This window comes from Nematolebias whitei, chromosome 16 (assembly GCF_014905685.2).
Source record: "Nematolebias whitei isolate Nwh7 chromosome 16, NemWhi1, whole genome shotgun sequence".
Classification (NCBI taxonomy): Eukaryota; Metazoa; Chordata; class Actinopteri; order Cyprinodontiformes; family Rivulidae; genus Nematolebias; species Nematolebias whitei.
In genome coordinates, this window is record NC_056513.1 from 37,761,649 (window position 1) to 37,780,505 (window position 18,857).

Sequence of the window (18,857 nt, forward strand, 5' to 3'; positions counted from 1 at the left end):
GCAGAGGGGGACAGTGGGGGTGTTGGATGAGGAGCTGTCAGGAAAGAGTGGACGATCACAGAGTTAAAGGGAATGAGGATTGGTGTGACAGAGGAGGATCATGGGATAGGATGATGTGGTTAGAGTTTCATATCTGTGTGTTTTAGTTTCTCCTGTCTTCTAGTGTCATTTCTTATTTCTTCCTCTTCAGTATTTTTCTTCAGTCTGCTACCTTCACCTGTTCCCAGTCCTAATCACTCCAGGTGTTCGTCATATTGTCTCGTTAGTGTCTCTTTAAATATCCTGACATTTTGTTTGTCCCTGGTCAGTGGATTGTGCTTCCCAAGCCCTCATGTTCAGCTTCCTCTGTGTCTCTCTGGTTTGTGTAAGTTTCACTGCTTCGTGAACTTCTTGTTTTTGTGTTTTGTTAAATAAATCCATCCATCCATGCATTATCTTTACCCGTTTATTCCATTTTGGGTCACGGGGGTCGCTGGTGCCCATGTCCAGCAATCACTGTGTGAGGGGCGGGGTACACCCTGGACAGGTCGCAAGTCCATCACAGGGCCACATAGAGACAAACAAGACAAACAACCATTCACACTTTCACTCACGCCTAGGGACAATTTAGAGTTACCAATCAGCCTAACATGCATGTTTTTGGACTGTGGGAGGAAACCGGAGTACCCGGAGAAAACCCACGCATGCACGGAGAGAACATGCAAACTCCACCCAGAAAGGCCCCCGGACCGGTGTTTGAACCAAGGACCTGCTCGCTGAGAGGCAGCAGCTCCACCAGTTGCGCCACCGTGCTGCCCCTGTTAAATAAATCAGTTTTCTTTATTTTACCCTCAAGTTCCTCGTGTCAGTCTGCTGTCTGGGTTCAACACTTTGCTAAACATCTTCTAGAGACAGCGGCACTAATAAAAATACACTTCCCCTGTCTGTGCCTTACAAATTGTTAAGACAGTCTGTGTTTACTGGCAGAAAAAAATACTTCTCTGAGCAAATTCCTTTTTATTCTTGTTTTCAAAACAAAGGCTTTTTTCCCACCCGCCCTTTCTATTGTGTCATTCTTTGTTAGTGTTTTTAAAATTTTATTAACATTTTACATGCAAACTGAGGCATGTAGAGTTTGAGATACAGCTCGTGAGTTTTTGTGCCAAGTTTTGAGTACCAAGAAATAAATAATACTTATAAAATATAAACATTTTAATATATTTAAAACAATATTTAGGCAGTTCTTCAAATGGCTCCAAGTTTTTAAAATACGTTAATCTTGTCCAGTTATACAAAAATAGTGGAATGCAAAAACAACATGGTAAGTTCATGGCAAAAACCAATGCAGACATGTTGCTGTTTTTAGTATTTTACATGGCTTTATAATGTAGCTGTTTTTGATTTGCTTTTATATCATTTCTTCTATTTACTTTTCATTTTATATATTCTTTTTATATGATTGCCTATTGTCTGTACCACATCTGTGTTCTTTGTTAAAAACAGGTCTCTCTTGTGAATGAGTCCTCGAGGCTCATTGAGACTAGCTTGTATAAATAAAGGTTGAATGAATGGGAAAAAATACTTAGCAGTTTTAAATTACTGGTATTTCCTATATTTTTAGTGCTGCATCAGTCCAAAGTGGGTTTAAGTGTGTGTAAATGTACATCTGAGAAAATAGTCACAATATATTTATCCTTTATAATTTTTCTATCTGCAGCACTTTGACAGGATGGACTCACAGGAAGGGGAGGAGCCGCCTCTAAAAGGATCTCAAACAGATAGTCGTCTAAAGAGCAAGAAGCCCCCCAGCCTCGTCATAGCCATTCCTCCACCCGAGGATGCCATGTCCAATGATCATGACAAACAGGTAGACTTAATGGTATTTTACTTCTTGGACTTGTGAGACCGGCTGCCAGTTACATCTCAGAGCATGCGACATCCTTCACAATTCATGCCGTGAAAGTGAAGCTTTTAAATGTTTTATAATAAACTCCAACAAGTTTCTGTGGAGTTCTGTGGGACACATAGTTTTGAGCTGTGACTGGATTTGTCTCGGTTTCTCACTGGGGTCACCTAAATCAAAATGTAGAAAAGTTGTTAAAAATTTGGAGAAAAAAATATCTTAAAGCTGCGAAACTTGTAGGTTTACAATGGAAGCAAAGATTGATTAAGACTTAGGATTAGTTAATAATAATACCATACCATTCCACTTTTTTATAGAGCACTTACAAGCAACAACAAGGCCAACCAAAGTGCTGTACAGCAAAAACAAAACAAGCAAAGGACACAGGATAAAATACATACTGTAGATCCACAGAGGTAAAGATAAGAACTAAATGACTAACATTATGAAATACAGACAGGTTAAAATCAACTCACTGTGTCAAAAACATACAAGTGAGTTTTTAAACGAGACTTATAAACAGTGAGAGAAGGGGCCTGTCTGACATGCAGTGGTAACTCATTCCACAGTTTTGGACCTGCAACAGAGAAGGTCCTGTCACCTCTGAGCTTAAAACGAGTGCCTGGAACCAATAACAGCATCTGGTCTGCTGAACTCAGAGAGCGCTGTGGGACATATGGCTGCAGCAGATCAGCGAGATTGGAGGAGGCAAAACTGTTCAGAGATTTAAAAACATACAGAAGGATTTTAAAATGAATTTGAAAGTGAACCAGGAGCCAGTAAAGGGAGGCCAGAACTGGAGTAATGTACTCCTTTTTTTTTTTTTGCCTGTACCAGTTAAAAATCAGGCTGCAGCATTATGAACCAGTTGTAAATGTGCAATGTTCTGACTGATTCCAAAAAGAAGTGCATTGCACTAATCAAACCTGGACGTTATAAAAGCATGTCTCAAGCTGTCTCAAGGTTAGTTGTGGACGGTATTGGCTTCAATTTATGCAGTCGTCTTAACTGAAAAACAAACGGGATTTAACGATCATGTTTACATGACTGTTTAGTTTCAAATACAGTCCATTTTCACTCCCAGATTAGCGACAACTTGTTTCTCTAATGGGGCTAGAGAGAAAAGTTTGATACAGTGGTTCTAGACTGTGCCATTAGGTGAAAACAAGGACTTCTGTCTGCTTCTCATTAAAATTTAAGAAATTTAAAGCCATCCAATCCCTGATGTCAACCATACAGTCAAGAAGAGGATAGAATGTGCACCATTGTGCTTCAGAGGGAAGTAAATTTGACAGTCATCGGCATAGAAATGAAAATACGTTTACAAAAAAATAACACCTAGTAGCAGCAGGTATAAAGAAAAAAGAGAAGAGGACCGAGAATGGACCCCTGCGGTACTCACTGCCGAGGAGCTGCCCATGTTGAAATATAAGTAAAGTAAATAAATAATAAATAATGAAAGCAGAATGGCAACACAAGCTTTAAATACGAGTGGTTTAATATAAAATTATTGATATTTTGGCAAGTGTTTAATACATAGTTTAAATGACAAAAACATAAATTTGTATACTTGAATATTTAGATGTTTAGTTAGATCATTTGATTTATTTTTTTGAATATTTTCCATCGCAGGATAATGCAGCGTGGTATGCATTTTAGAATGTAATTTTAAATTGATGCTGTCGTGCTTAGTTAGAAGTTGGAGCTCAAACAATGAGAAATCCTTCCTAAAGAGAATAAAGTTGGTGTAAAATGCTTCCTGTTCAGGAACAAAAAAAAAAAAAAAACACCATCCTGTAAAGCTTTCCAGTCAGAAATGAACAATTCAGAACCCAAACTGTGGCTCTCAGCTGCACTAAGTGGTCTGTAATGAGTTCAGTTGAGCAGGTTACAGTTAAACTACTTCCTAAAGCAGTGCAATAAATGTGCAAATGAAGTGTGAACTCCTGCATAAGTTTTCTGGTGATATCTTTTCTCACCAAAGACCTTGTATAAAGTGTAGTACTCGGAGTATGTGTTGTAAATAACTTTCAGCTACAACCACATCACACATTAGATCTAAATATGTAACATTAAATTAATTATATACATTTAAGTGCAGTGGTGGGCACAGTTCCATGAATCTGCTAATAGTGAAACTAACTTTCCATGTAGCAGATTAGCATTTTTGTTAACTTTGAAAACCTTTGGCTCCTGCTAAAGTTAATACAACTTTAGCATATATAACTTAACATACCGGTACATGTAGAAGTTAAATATAAATTTCTTATTGTTTTTTTTAATTTAGCTGTTAACATTATCTGCACAAATACAGGAGATGCGTTTAAAAAAGCAGAAGTTAAATGGATACAGTGAAGCAGCCCATTAAGGGGATTTCCAGCCATCAGGATGGGCTTCTTTTGCTGCAGAGGACTAAAGGGACCAAAACGAAATCAGGAGATTTAAGTACCGTACTTGCTGCCATACAGCTTGCACCACTGTATAAGTCACATCAGTCCAAATATGTTGGGGCGGCTGTGGCTGAGTGGTTAGAGCAGTCGTCCTCCAATGCGAGAGTTGAGGGTTCGAATCCACCAGCAGTCACATGCTGAAGTGTCACTGCGCAAGACACTGAACCCCTCCTTGCCTCTGATGTGTGTCCCATCAGTGTATGAATGTGATTTAAAGCACTGATTAGTCTCTTTAGAAAGATTTGTTCAATTAGCTTTGTAGAGATCTAGTAGAGTGCTGGATGAATGGGTCAATGAGGATACAGATTCTAGTGTAAAGCACTTTGAGTATCTTGATTAGATAGAAAGGTGCTGTATAAGTACAGTCCATTTACCATTTATGTCTAATTAAGTGGGAAAAAACCATCAATAAGTCGCTTTGCGGTATAAGTCACATCTATTATGTGTCACCACTGATCACCCGTAAACGTGGGACAGTGTTGTGCCAAAAATTGATTGGCTGCCAAATGGCGGCCACGGGAGCATGCACGGAAGGTCTTCAACAAGAATTTAACAAGATAATCACCTAAAAACTATTATTTGTTTGCTCATCATTATAATAAAGGTGTGCCTCAGTTGAACTTTTCCTTAATAGATGCACTTTGACGGTCAAATCAGCTGCATTTCTCCTGGACGGTGAAATGCAGCTGATTTGATGTTTGCTCCAGGAGTTCCGGAGCGAGACGAATGTGGCTTGGTATGGCAAGCCAAGTGTCTCATTAATAGCCACTTTTACCCATTAATGAGACACTTGGCTTGCCATATTAGTCGAGGGCCTTCTAGTGGTTGAAAATGGTGTTCAATATTTTCCATGTCAGAATGAATGAAATTGTCAGATCTCAGACAAAAATTGGTTATAAATATGGGAAAATATATTTAAATAAGTTGCTTTGCTGTATAAGTCACAGGGCATGCAAATTTATGCAAAAAGGTGCAACTTAAACAGCGAAAAGTACGAAAAGTACGGTATATGTTGTTGCTTAAAACAACAAGTTAGAAAACAGAACAAAGCTGATGGAATGAGAGCTCAAGGATGAGCAAAACTTCAGCACAGTGTTTTCAAGCATGGGCTCACAGTTTGGTCTAAAAGTTTCCTCAAATTCTTATTCATTAAAAATGTAGCAAACTGATAACCTGTCTATCTTCATTAAATCATTTAGCAGCTTTAAAAACAAAGGTTTTAGTTTTCCTGCCAGCTCCGTGCAGCCCCTGTCGGTCTGTGCAGCGTTTGTTGTTCTTCTGCTTCAGCTGTGAGAACAGTTTTATTGTCAGCTAGCTCCAAGTACTCTAATATTTTAGACCCCCTCATTCTTTAAAAATAACTCATTAATTGCTGTCGAAGCCACACGGTAGTTTGAAAATGTTGAATCTGTAGCTCGGACAGAGCTGACTGGAACAAGATTGATGTACACGGTGAGGAGAAAAACTGAAACGTTTAAGAAGTTGAAAAGTTCATAAAAAATTATGTGTCAACTAAAACCATTGCAGACAAACTTACATAATCATTGGCATCCACTGTGATGACCATTCACGCAGACTTTCTGGCATATAAACACTGTTCAGGCCTTAAAGATAACAGAATCAGTAGACGTGTAAAAAAATATGCTAAGTGCTTAAAAATACATAAAACCACAATTTTAGTTGCAGTGAGATGTGTTAAAACATGAAAATATCTACACTTGTTCAAAGTAACGTTCGAGTGCTTTAGTGTTTTCTGCTTTGATCTGTAGGGCAGACAGCTGTTACTTTGTTCCTTCTCTTCTGATCAGCTTCTCCGACCGTCACTGACGAAGGCTGCAAGCGGCGAAGCGACTGGCTCGACATCAGAGAGCCCGAACGGAGCCGGAGATGGAGGAACGGCGGGCAGATACAGAAGGGAGAAGTTCGGTAGACAAACATCGCTTTCACAGAGCATTCGGAAGTAAGCTGCTGCTGCGGCAGCTGTTTTCTCTTCCTGACGTTGGCCAGTATGTGTCTTATTAAGGAACTTAAGCTGTCAGACAGCTTGAAGGGCTACTGCGACCATTTTCAAATGGGTTTTTGTTATAAAAGTTATAGATAACACATTTTTTATTATAGATCCTTAATATCTTACCTGTTGTGGATAGCTGTTTGAACAGTGTTTGGTGAAATAAGGTTTAAATTCTGCAGGGCTGAGGAGCTCAGCTGGTCTGAATGCAGCTAAGACCCAAGTGGATTGGTGCCGCTTTAAAATAACAATTTCAATTATTTCACAGTGATTCACGTGGATGGTTTTCTAAACATTGTTACTGCCTTCAGCTTCACATGATGAAGATGGAATTCATATTGAATTGTATGTTTAATAAGTTATGACGACAGCAACTAGCTGTAGCACTTCCAGTGTCGCTTGGCGTCATTTCCTGGAGGAAATGTATAATATTTCTGCCAAGATATTTATGTTCTGTAATGCAAAAACTGACAACAAAGTGAAAGTTTATAAAATAGCATTTTATCTTTGAAAGTCAGATTTGTTTTAAAGCAGCTAAATTCAGCTATTTTTATGAGCTAGCCGTTAGCTTGTAAGTTTTTGTGGACAGAAAGTGTTTCTTTTAACTGAAAACTATTTACATCAGATATAAAGATGTTCAGGCAGCACGGTGGCGCAACTGGTAGAGTTGCTGCCTCTCAGCGAGCAGGTCCTTGGTTCAAACCCCGGTCCAGGGACCTTTCTGGGTGGAGTTTGCATGTTCTCTCCGTGCATGCGTGGGTTTTCTCCGGGTACCCCGGTTTCCTCCCACAGTCCAAAAACATGCATGTTAGGCTGATTGGTAACTCTAAATTGTCCCTAGGTGTGAGTGAGAGAGTGAATGTTTATTTGTCTCGTTTGTCTCTGTGACCCTGTGATGGACTTGCGACCCGTCCAGGATGTACCCCGCCCCTCGCATGCTGGACATGGGCACCGGCGACCCCCGTGACCCAAAATTGGAAGAAGCGGGTAAAGAAAATGGATGGATGGATAAAGATGTTCATTTTTTTTCCAGAAACCTACTTTAAAACATCTAAAATGCATTTTTAAATAGGCAAAATGCATTAACTAATAGAGCAGCCAGTATAAAATTGTTAACCCTAGGTGTGAGCAGCATTTGGGCCCAATCTTTGTCTAAATTTAGGAGACCCTAAGCTGCTAATACATAGATACAAGTTAAAGATTCAGACTGAAGTTCCAAGACAAAAACACGTGTTCATTGTTTGTTTTTAATGTTTGGTCTCCTCTGTGAACCTGTAGGAATGCAGCCGACTGGTTTGGAGTTGGTGAAGACTGTGAGACGAAGCAGCAGGTATGGCACAGGAAGAGCTTGCGCCACTGCAGCCAGTTCTATGGCAAGCTCAAGGCCCAGTACAGAGAGCCAGAGACCACCTTGAGCTTTGACCAGGGTCTGGACTCACCGGCCGCCCACAAGTTTCCAAAGGTACAATCCAGTTATCATCGTGTACATACATGAATAATATATGAGGTTCAGTTCAGGAGGCGGCACGGTGGCACAGTTGGTAGAGCTGTTGCCTCTCAGCGAGAGAGGTCGAATCCCAGCTCGAGTCCTTTCTGTGTGGAGTTTGCATGTTCTCTCTGTGCTGCATGGGTTTTCTCTGGGTACTCCAGTTTCCTCCCACTGACCAAAAGCATGCATGTTAGGCTGATTGGTAACTCTAATTGTCCCTATTGTCCTAATTGTGTCCATGTGATGGACTGGAGACCTGTCCAGGGTGTCCCCCGCCTCTTGCACAGTGATTTATGGATATGGGCACCAGTGCCCCCCAAGACCTGAAAAGGAAGAAGCAGGTAAAGATAATGGACGGATGGATCCATGGATGGATCCATCCATTGATGGATGGATGGATGGATGGACCCATTGATGGATGGATGGATCCATTGATGGGTGGATGGATGGATTCAGGAATGGATGGATGGACCCATTGATGGATGGATGGATGGATCCATTGATGGGTGGATGGATGGATTCAGGAATGGATGGATGAATGGATCCATTGATGGATGGATCTACCATCCATCCATCAATGGATCCATTCATCTATTCATCCATCCAATCATCCATCAATGGATCCATCCATCTGTCCATCCATCTCATCCATCCATCCATGGATGGATGGATGGATGGATGAGTTCAAGGCCCAGTTTGAGGTACATTTTACCATCATTCATGGAGCACATTTCTTTAAATGTCAAGACAACAAAGGCTCACATAAACTATAATTATTGACCTTTATTTAATCAGGTTAGTCAGCTGAGAACAGATGACCAGGCCAGGAGGCAGCAGATACAGAAGTGGTAAAACAGCAGAAGGGCAGCTGACAGCCGAACATCAAAGTGTACGGAGCATGGGAGTAGATAACAATCAAAGAAAGCTGGTGCAAAAACGTAACAGCAGAAGTTGAAGGGGAGTTTGTTAAAAGTGTTCAACGTTCTCACTGAGCCTGTAAAACGTCTGTTTCATCCACAGATTGTGGACCCCCTGGCACGGGGACGAGCTTTCCGTTGCCCGGATGAGATGGACAGTCGCTCCCCCAGAACTCCGCACACTGCTCCGGGTTTTCCTGCCACACCAGGGGTCACCTCCCTCAGCTCCTTCACCAGCCAGCGCTCCGGGTACACCCGCCTCCCCCCACGGAAAAGGGAGTCTGTCGCACGCATGAGCATCCGAGCTGCCTCCAACCTGCTGAGGGTGCGTTGAGCACTGAAACACTGATGTAGAAAGTTGAACCAGGGCAGTTCTTTTTATTCCTACAGCCTATAATGTAGACACTACCTACAGGTGACAGGTCTTTATCTAGTGTAGGAAAATCACCCTCACACCATGAAAACTGCTTTATGATATCTGAACTACAATATAATAGAATATAAACAAATTGCTTTTTTAATGCAGTGACTGCTGAGTGTTAAATGTCTTTGCTCAGATTTGTTAAAGAATGAGCTGAAATTTGACTAAAACGAGCAGAAACTCAAATCGGCTAAATAAGCAAAACTGTTGCTAACAGCAAAAATTAGCAAGACGGTATTAAAAGTAGCAAAAACTGTAGATTTTAGAAAACGTCTTTGAAGAAACTGAACATATATCATATTTATGGGGGAAATGTTTATGATTAAATTTAGGTACCACTTTACAATAAGGCTCCCCTTATAAATGCCTAATAAACAAATCTGTTCACCTACATATTTCATCTAGAGTTGTTATATTAAACATTTCAGACTAAGTTACTACCTTGTGAGAACAATAAGCATTTGTAAACGATTTATTTAGGATATAATAGTTGTAGATAATGCAGTGATAAAGTACAATATTATATCCTAAAGAAATTGTTTTACAAATACTTATTATGCTCACAAGGTAGTAACTTAGTGTGAAATGTTTAATATAACAACTCGATGAAATATGTAGGTGAACAGATTTATCTCACTATTTGGCAAGAAACTAGTCAGTTTTGTCTCTCCGTCACCCTTAATTCATAATAAGCAGTTATTAATGATTTACGAAGTGTTTATAGAGGAAATAATAACATATCTATAAACTATTTATTAGCCATTTATAAGGAGAGCCTTACTGTAAAGTGGTAACTAAATTTAAATTAAATTAAAGTCATAGCCCAGTTTTTTATACTGTACCAAATGTTTTGATATTTAAAGGATTAAATTAGCACAAAGTATGAGGAAGTCATTTAATTACAAAAACGTACAGGTTTAAGTCCATTAAACAGATTACGGATTGAACAATAATGAAACTGCTGAATCAGCATTTCCACATTTTAAAGGAATTAAAGGGATCTCAGTGGAATGTATCAAATCAGGTTGTTGTCTCTATGGAGACAATAACTGTACATAAAGTAAAATTCTTTAAAAGTGACAAAAAAAAACAAATCCGTCTCCTGCATGAACTGAGCGTTTTCAAGTACAAATGAAAACAGTGGCACAATCATGCAGGAGTTAGATTGTGAAAAACATATGAATAAAATAAAATCAGTGTTCACACGATAAATGGTAAACTTTACTACACGTGTCCAAACCCTTGTTTTGTGGGGGGGGGGGGGGCTGTCCAGGGTCGCAGTGGTTTAGCGGGCTCACTGAGAGCTCGCAGTTTCCCCAGGAGGAGCTTCGCCAAGCCCAGCTGGGTGGACGAGGACACGGTGGATTCAGCCGATGTGTCCGTGTCCTTCTTCAGTAAGGTGAGCAGCCGCTCTGTACGCCGCCTCGCTGAAGCTTCGACATCCGTTTACAGCTCTTTGACTTTTCTGGGCAGGGGGACGTCCACGATGAGATGTACTCTATGGCCGACGATGTGTTTGAATCCCCCCCCTTGTCTGCCTCCATCCCCTCGGAGCAGGCTGTTCAGAAGTTCCCCAGCATGTGAGTCCACATCACTTTACTGTTCGTAAACAGACACTTCATTATTTGATGCTTACTGGAAATCTCTGACAAATGATCTCCGAGTTGAAACATTCAAGAAGTGGCAGCTGTTAACTGAACCTCTCCAATCTTTTCTGCCTAATCAACTGGTTGTCTTCTCAGTAAGGACGTGTCTCGAACCCCCAAGACACCCACCAAGGTGCCAGAAAAGATTCCCCCTCGTCGTGGCCGTCGCATCGCGTCCCAAGTAAAGCACTTTGCGTTTGACAAACGCAAGCGTCAGTACGGTATGGGAGTGGTGGGGAAGTGGTTGAACCGGAACTACCGCCACAGCCTCAGCAGCAACATCCAGAAGAAGCTGGACGACTTCCACAGCCACAGGTCAGGATAACTAATAAGTATCTTACCTGTTGTGTATCACTCTTTGACTGGCATCTTTTAGAGTTCAGTTCTGACCAGATCTTTTTTTTGTACCGAAAATTAACCGAACCGACCCCTCCTTGAAACTGAACCGAACCGAAATGTGATTTTAACGTACTGTTACACCCCTAATATATATACATATATCTCAAAATCAACTCAAGGTCAACAATGCAATGAAATGCTTAGGACAAGAAGAACCGAAATTATAGAAACATCACCACCTGTTTGCTTGGTGTTCCTCAGCAAGTTGCCACGTTGCAGCCCAGCTGCACATCATTGTGGGAGAATTAGGGGGAGTGGTGGCGCAGAGGGTGGGCTTGTGATCCGAAGATCGCCGGTTCACGCCCCGGCCCTGACAACATCAAAATTGTGGGTGGGGTAGGTGAAACACCCACACTTGCCCCCACCCTCATTCGCCCCACCCTGGGCCCATGAGCAAGGCCCTTAACCCCCACCATGTGCTCCCTAAACAGGTCTCTCTTGAAAATGAGTTCTCGTGGCTCAATGAGGCTAACCTGTATAAATAAAGTCTAAATGAAAAAAAATTGTGCCCTTAAACAAGCTTCTGGCTTAAAACTGGCTCAAGTTTGACCATTTATTTTTTCTATAGTTGATCGTTCACCTGGACTGATTGGTTTGGGCACAGACCCAGTTTTTAAGTTGGGTCTGGAGTATCACATGTTCCTCTCACAATACCCCATAGATTTTCAATGGGGTTAATCAGGCGAGTTTGCTGGCCAGTTAAGAACAGGGATACCATGGTCCTTAAACCAGGTACTGGTAACTTTGGCACTGTGTGCAGGTGCCAAGTCCTGTTGGAAAATGAAGTCTGCATCTCCACAAAGTTGGTCAGCAGCAGGAAGCATGAAGTGCTCAAAAACTTTCTGGTAGACTGCTCTGTTGACCTTTGACCTCAGAAAACACAGTGGACCAACACCAGCAGATGACGTCACCCCAAGCCATCACTGACTGTGGAAACTTGACACTGGACCTCAAGCAAAGTGGATTCTGTTCCTCTCCTCTCTTCCTCCAGACTCTGGGACCTTGATTTTCAAAGGAAATGCTAAATTTACTTTAATCAGAGAACATATCTTTGAACCACTCAGCAGCAGTCCCAGGCGAGACGCTTCTGACGCTGTTTCTTGTTCAATAGTGGCTTGACACAAGGAATTTGACAGCTGAAACCCTTGTCTTGCATACGTCTGTGCGTGGTGGTTCTTGAAGCACTGACTCCAGCTGCAGTCCACTCTGTGAATCTCCAACACATTTTGGAATGGGTTTTGTTTCATCATGCTCTCCAGGGTGCAGTTATCTCAATTGTTTGTAAACTTTTTTTCTACCACATCTTTTCCTTCCCTTCACTTCTCTATTAACGTGCTTGGACACAGAGCTCTGTGAACAGCCAGCCTCTTTAGCAATGATCTTTTGTGTCTTACCCTCCTTGTACAAGGTGTCATTGGTCGTCTTTTGGACAAGTGTCAAGTCAGCAGTCTTCCCCATGATTGTGTAGCTACAGAACTAGACTGAGACCATTTAAAGGTCTTTGCAGGTGTTTTGAGTTAATTAGCTGATTAGAGTGTGGCACCAGGTGTCTTCAATATTGAACCTTTTCACAATATTCTAATTTTCTGAGATACTGAATTTGTCAGTTATAATCATCAACATTAAAAGAAATAAACATTTGAAATATATCAGTCTGTGTGTAATGAATGAATATAATATACACGTTTCACTTTTTGAATGGATTTACTAAAATAAATCAGCTTTTTCACAATATTCTAATTTTATAACCAGCATCTGTATATCTGTTGTGGACAAAGAAGAGGCATTTATTTATTATAGAGGAATTTATTCTGGCAATAAATGTGTGCTTATACTGTAGATAACCATATGGGTGAGTGGTAATTATTTAAGAAATAAAAAAGAAAAATCCCCTCTCCTGTTGGAACACCTGGTGGTATTTAAGTTTTAACCAGCCAGCTGTGGATTTGTGGTGAAGTTGAACTTGGATGGAGGTTGATCTCTTTCATTTTCAGTTCAGTTCAGTTTATTTCTATAGCACCAAGTCACAACATAAGTCCTTTCAGGACACTGAACAGAAACATTCACATACATGAAACAAGCCAATTATAAGAAGTTTTCTATCTAAGGAAGCAGCAGATTGTGTTAAATCTTCACTTCATCACAGTCTCCCATCCTGAACAAACACAAAGGAGACAGTGGGAAGAAAAAACTCCCTTTAACAGGAAGAAACCTCCAGCAGAACCAGGCTCACGAAGAGTGGACATCTGCTTCAACCAGCTGGGGTTGAGAGGAACAGGAAGGAGAGACAGACAAACATAGAATGGCAGGTTCAGATGTACTTTCTATAGGATGAAAGACAAAACTCATGTTAAGATAGAAATCATTTCAAGCAGGTAGAGTAAAGCAAGTAAAGACGACAGCAGAGAGACGAAAGGTGGTCAATATGTCCTCCAGCTGACTAAACCTATAGCAGCATAACTAAGGGATAGCTCAGGAAACCCAAGCCAACCCTAACTATAGGATTTATCAAAAAAGTTTTAAGTCCAGTCTTAAAACTGGACAATGTGTCAGCCTTACGGAGAGAAACTGGAAGTTGGTTCCACAAGAGAAGAGCCTGACAACTGAAAGATCTGCCTCCCATTCTGCTTTTTGAAACTCTAGGAACCACAAGTAAACCTGCAGTCTGAGAGCGAAGTGCTCTGTCAGGAAAATATGGAACAATAAGATCTGTAATATAAGATGGAGCGGTGTCTATTATTCATCCACTTAGTTTAATGCACCAGTCCCACAGCATGATGCTTCTTCCACCATGCTTGAGACTTTTTGCAGTGTTCGTAGGTTTCAAACCCTCCTGGGTCCTAGAGTTATCTTAATCACTGTGGCAAAAAAAAGCAAAATGTCTCATTTAACCTTTAAACGTGACATTGAATGTGTCTGTGTGATCAGCTGAAGGCGGCAGAGCCTTTTTTACGAGCTGGACCTTCTTCTTGGCGACCCCGTTAGTCCAAAGTGACATGAAGCTCAGCAGGTTTGAGACGTGCTGGTTCCTCAGTTGTTCCTGAACATCCTAACCTACTTAATTTAATTTAATTCAAGGATGCCCGTGTGGAGGACTTCCGGCTCAGCTGAACATGGAGTAGGTCACGCTTGAGCTCAGTTCTTGCAGAGTTCTGTTATCCAATATTTTAGGTGCATTTGGTAGATTTTTTTCTTATTTCAACAATTTAGTAAACTTGTTTGAAACAAGATTGTTTTTATTTCTGGCGTTCATAAAGTCACAAAAATAGAATAAAAGCGCAGGTGCCTCTCAGCCCAACCTGCGGCCTGCTACTGGCGCTACATCCTCACTTCATGGTCGAACTTCACCGCAACCGGGGACATGTGACACACCACCTGTCTATGTGGGCAAGTCAACAAAGAGTGAACTTCTCTCCGAACTTCGTGAAGGGATTTCAGCCATGTTTAAAATGGAATTGCACGCAGCACTCGGGGAGAATCTCTCATCCATTAAATCCGAAATTCAGACCCTAAAAGCTGAACTTTCCTCTGATATTGCTACGGTGCGGCAAGAATTCTCTCGGCTCAGAGGCACCATTGCAGAGATGGAGCAGTCTCTGTCAACATGCACAGATGATATTGTTGTTCTTCAAGCCAATGTGGAGACCATGTCGCAGCAGCTGGTTAAACTGGAGAACAAGTGTGAGAATTTAGAATCCAGGTCCCGCCGTAATAACATGCATTATTGGTGTGCCACAAGTAAATATCCTGTCTACTACAGACGTGTCTACACTTCTGAGAGAGGCATTCGGACTTGAAAAGGATCCGCTCGTGGACAGAGCCCATCAGACTCTGGTCCCTAAACCCAACCCCCGTGGTCCCCCCCCCCCCCCCCCCCCCGTGCCATGAAAGTGAGGCTGCACTATTGCGCGGACTGCATTAAAATTCTTCAGAAGGCCAGAGAGCTGCAGCGGGTGGAGATAAATAACATGACCTTCTCCATCTTCCCTGATTACACCGCTAAGACTGCACGAGCCAGTGCTGCCTTTAATGAGGTTCGTTGCCAGCTGTGAGACATCCAGGGAGTCCAGTTCGTCATTCTCCATCCGGCCAAATTACGCATCACATATGAAGGAGTGCGACGTGACGTCATCTCGCCGGAGGAGGCTAAGGCTAAGGCGTATGTTCAGACAATAACTACACAGTAAAAACACACCAGGATAATATTACTTTTGTTTGGGATAGTTACAGATCCAAACTACTTCATTTTGGTGAGTTTGAGTTTACTGTTACTGTGCACGAGCTATTGTTTTGCCAGAAAATGTTTTGTTTTGCTTGTTTAATGGAGTTGGACAATTTTTACTTTAACTTTTTTTGTTTGTGCCTTACATTTCATTCAGAAATAACTCTGTAGGGACTTCTGTTGTTGGTTTTGGTTTGTTTTCTAGTCGGGAGCGTTTCTGTTTTGACAGCTCCGTTTGGGAGTTTGCACTGCCGTCTCCATCACCTGAAGATGGGGGCGTTTGCTCTGCGGGGGGGCCGTTGGGTTCGATGTTTTGTTATTCCTTTTATTTTGCAGTATATTTTTGTTGTTGTTTCGATTTGTGTGGATGTGTGAATGTATCCTTTTTTATTTTTTTTTCCTCCTATGGGGGGAGGGAGGGAGAAGGGGAAAAAATAAAATAAGCAAGATGTTTTCATTTTTCTTCTTAGTAGTCTTTGATGACCAGTGTTCCAGGTCAAAACTTAGGAGATAGTAGTGGTATTAGATTTCTAACTTGGAATGTAAAGGGTATAAATAGCCCCATTAAATGATTTAAAATATTTTCACATCTAAAACGTCTGAGAGGTGATGTAATGTTTTTACAAGAGACCCATTTACGAGATCGCGACCAAGTTAAACTCAGGTGTCCATGGGTGGGACAGGTATTTCATTCAATGTTTTTTTTCAAAAGCCAGAGGGGTGGCTATTTTAATTAGCAAAAAAACTACAGTTTCAAGCATCAGAGATTAGAGCTGACAAAAATGGGAGCTACTTTATTGTTGTAGGCAATATTTATAACGTCCCTGTGTTGTTAGTCATTGTGTAAGCTCCCAATTTTGATAACCCAGGGTTCACAGACAAATTGTTGAGCAGCCTCCCTTTTCTTGACACTCACCTTTTGATACTGGCTGGAGATTTAAATTGTGTTATTGATCCCAGGTTAGACCGCTCAAACCCCCGGACGCTGACCCAGTCCTCTATGTCCAGGTCTATTTCAGACTTTATGCTTCAGAATGGATTTGTGGATCCTTGGAGGTTTTTTTAACCTTACTGCCAAAGCCTATTCATTCTTCTCTCCGGTACATCAACCTTTTTCACGTATAGATTATATTTTTGTGGACGGTTCTCTCATTTCAAAAGTATTGTCATCTGAATATCATCCAATGGTTATTTCTGATCATGCACCACTTAGTGTTGATATTAAACTCATAACCCAGCCTTCTTTTTCCTCACCATGGAGGTTCGACTCCTTGCTGCTCTCAGATGAGGCATTTATTGCTTATATCAAATCCACAATCGTTGAAAATATAGCCTTTAATGAAAATTACACTATTACAAGATCATTACTACGGGAATCTCTTAAAGCGTATCTACGTGGACAGATAATTTCTTCCTCTGTTCATTCCAGCAGAGATCATAAAGCCAAACTTCAAAATTTAACTACACAAATTTGTGACATAGACAGACGGATAGTGGCTAATCCAACTCCTGATTTGCATAAAAAAACGACTTGACCTGCAGACTGAATTTGATTTGCTCTCTACAGTAGAGACTGAGCGTCTCCTACTTCGTTGGTGCACAACTTATTATGAACATGGTGATAAGCCGAGTAGGCTCTTAGCTCATCAGTTCAAGTGTCAGGCTCCATCTTAATTAATAACTCAGATTAAGGACACAGCAGGCAACTTGGTTTCTGACCCAAAAGACGTGAATGAAGTGTTTAAACAATATTACTCCTCTTTATAGAAATCTGAATTGACCTCTTTTCTTAAAGGTCTACAGTGCCTACTGTTGATCCTGTCATAGCCAGGGAATTAGATGCACCCCTTCAATTGGAGGAAATGGTGAGCGCAATTAAAACTATGCACAATGGTAAGGCACCAGGACCAGATGGGTTTTCAGTCTAATTTTTTAAAACATTTATAGACAAATTAGCTCCGTTACTCCTTTCAGTGTATAATGAATCTATTGAACGTGGCTCATTGCCCCCCACAATGTCACAGGCACTCATCACTGTCCTTCTAAAGAAAGTTAAAGACCCTACATCTTGTACCTCATATAGACCTATTTCACTTCTTAATGTGAATGTTAAAGACTTAGCTAAAGTTTTAGCAACTCTCCTCGAAAAGATTCTTCCTTTTATTATTTCAGAAGAACAGAATGGTTTTATTAAAGGCCGCCAGTTGTTTTTTTAATGTCCGTACACTTTTGAATGTGATTTTAACCCAACACTCTACCGTTAGTCCAGAAGTAGTTATTTCACTTGATGCTGAGAAAGCTTTTGACCGCGTGGAGTGGGATTATCTCTTTGCTGTCTTACATAAATTTGGTTTCAAGTACTGATTTATTTCATGGATTCAACTGTTGTACAATTCATCCCAGGCCAGTATCCATACAACGTTTCCTCTAGCTATTTTACATTATCACGTCGTACAAGACAGGGATGCCCTTTGTCTCCCCTACTTTTTGCTATTGTTATTGAACCATTGTCAATAGCTTTACGAACCCTTCCATGTTTTCATGGTATTTCTCGATCACGTCTTGATTTGAAACTGTCTTTATATGCAGATGACCTGCTTTTATACGTTTCTGATCCATTGCCTAGTATACCACCAATTATATCCTTGTTGAAGAAGTTTGGCTCCTTTTCAGGATATAAAATAAATCTTTTTAAAAGTGAATGTTTCCCTATAAATTCCTTAAGCTGTAAACTTAAACAATCTGATATTCCCTTTAGATTCAGCCCCATAGGATTTAAATATTTGGGAATCAATGTGACCCGTACTTTGTCTTCCTTAAATTCATCCAATTTTTCTCCTCTGATTGCTCAGATTAAATTAGATCTTCAGAGATGGAAATCTTTGCCTCTGTCTCTAATCGGTCAGATTAACATTATTAAGATGAATATTTTGTCTAGACTACTTTTTCTGTTTCAGGTCATTCCTGTATTTTTGCCTAAAGATTTTTTTTTTTTAAGTTGGACCAGACTATTAGGTCATTCTTATGGGAGAGGAAGCATCCCAGGGTGAGGAGATATTTGGTCACAGTATGAGTCATTTTAAGTTTGTGCCTGCATCAGTAACTATGCCTATCATACAGAATTATCTATTTCCTCCTGGTATTACTGATGGTGCGTATGTACAGTGGAAACACCATGGCATTAACACTTCTAAAGATCTATATAAGGACGGCACTTTCTCCAGGTTTTCTGACCTATGTTCAAAAACAACTCTCCCAGCAAATCATTTATTTCGTTATTTTCAAAGGCAGCATTGCACTTCTGCTCTATTCCCCTCCTACCCTTCTCTTCCATGTATCCAGCCATGGGAGGAACTATGGTCACTTAAACCCAACAAGAAATAGTTATATCCTCAATATATAAGTTTGTGCCTGCATCAGTAA

General features: G+C 40.8%; 1 protein-coding gene across 1 annotated transcript in view; it reads left to right on the forward strand.

Moving 5' to 3' along the window:
* LOC119423192 (inactive rhomboid protein 2) overlaps positions 1 to 18,857 on the forward strand; it is a 71,802-nt gene that overhangs the window by 25,088 nt on the left and 27,857 nt on the right. Inside the window, exons 2-8 of the mRNA XM_037690599.1 lie at positions 1,697 to 1,846; positions 6,141 to 6,292; positions 7,619 to 7,802; positions 8,850 to 9,071; positions 10,441 to 10,566; positions 10,641 to 10,747; positions 10,910 to 11,128. Coding sequence (XP_037546527.1) covers positions 1,709 to 1,846; positions 6,141 to 6,292; positions 7,619 to 7,802; positions 8,850 to 9,071; positions 10,441 to 10,566; positions 10,641 to 10,747; positions 10,910 to 11,128 — 1,148 coding nt within the window. The 5' untranslated portion in view covers positions 1,697 to 1,708. The remainder of the gene's footprint in view (positions 1 to 1,696; positions 1,847 to 6,140; positions 6,293 to 7,618; positions 7,803 to 8,849; positions 9,072 to 10,440; positions 10,567 to 10,640; positions 10,748 to 10,909; positions 11,129 to 18,857) is intronic.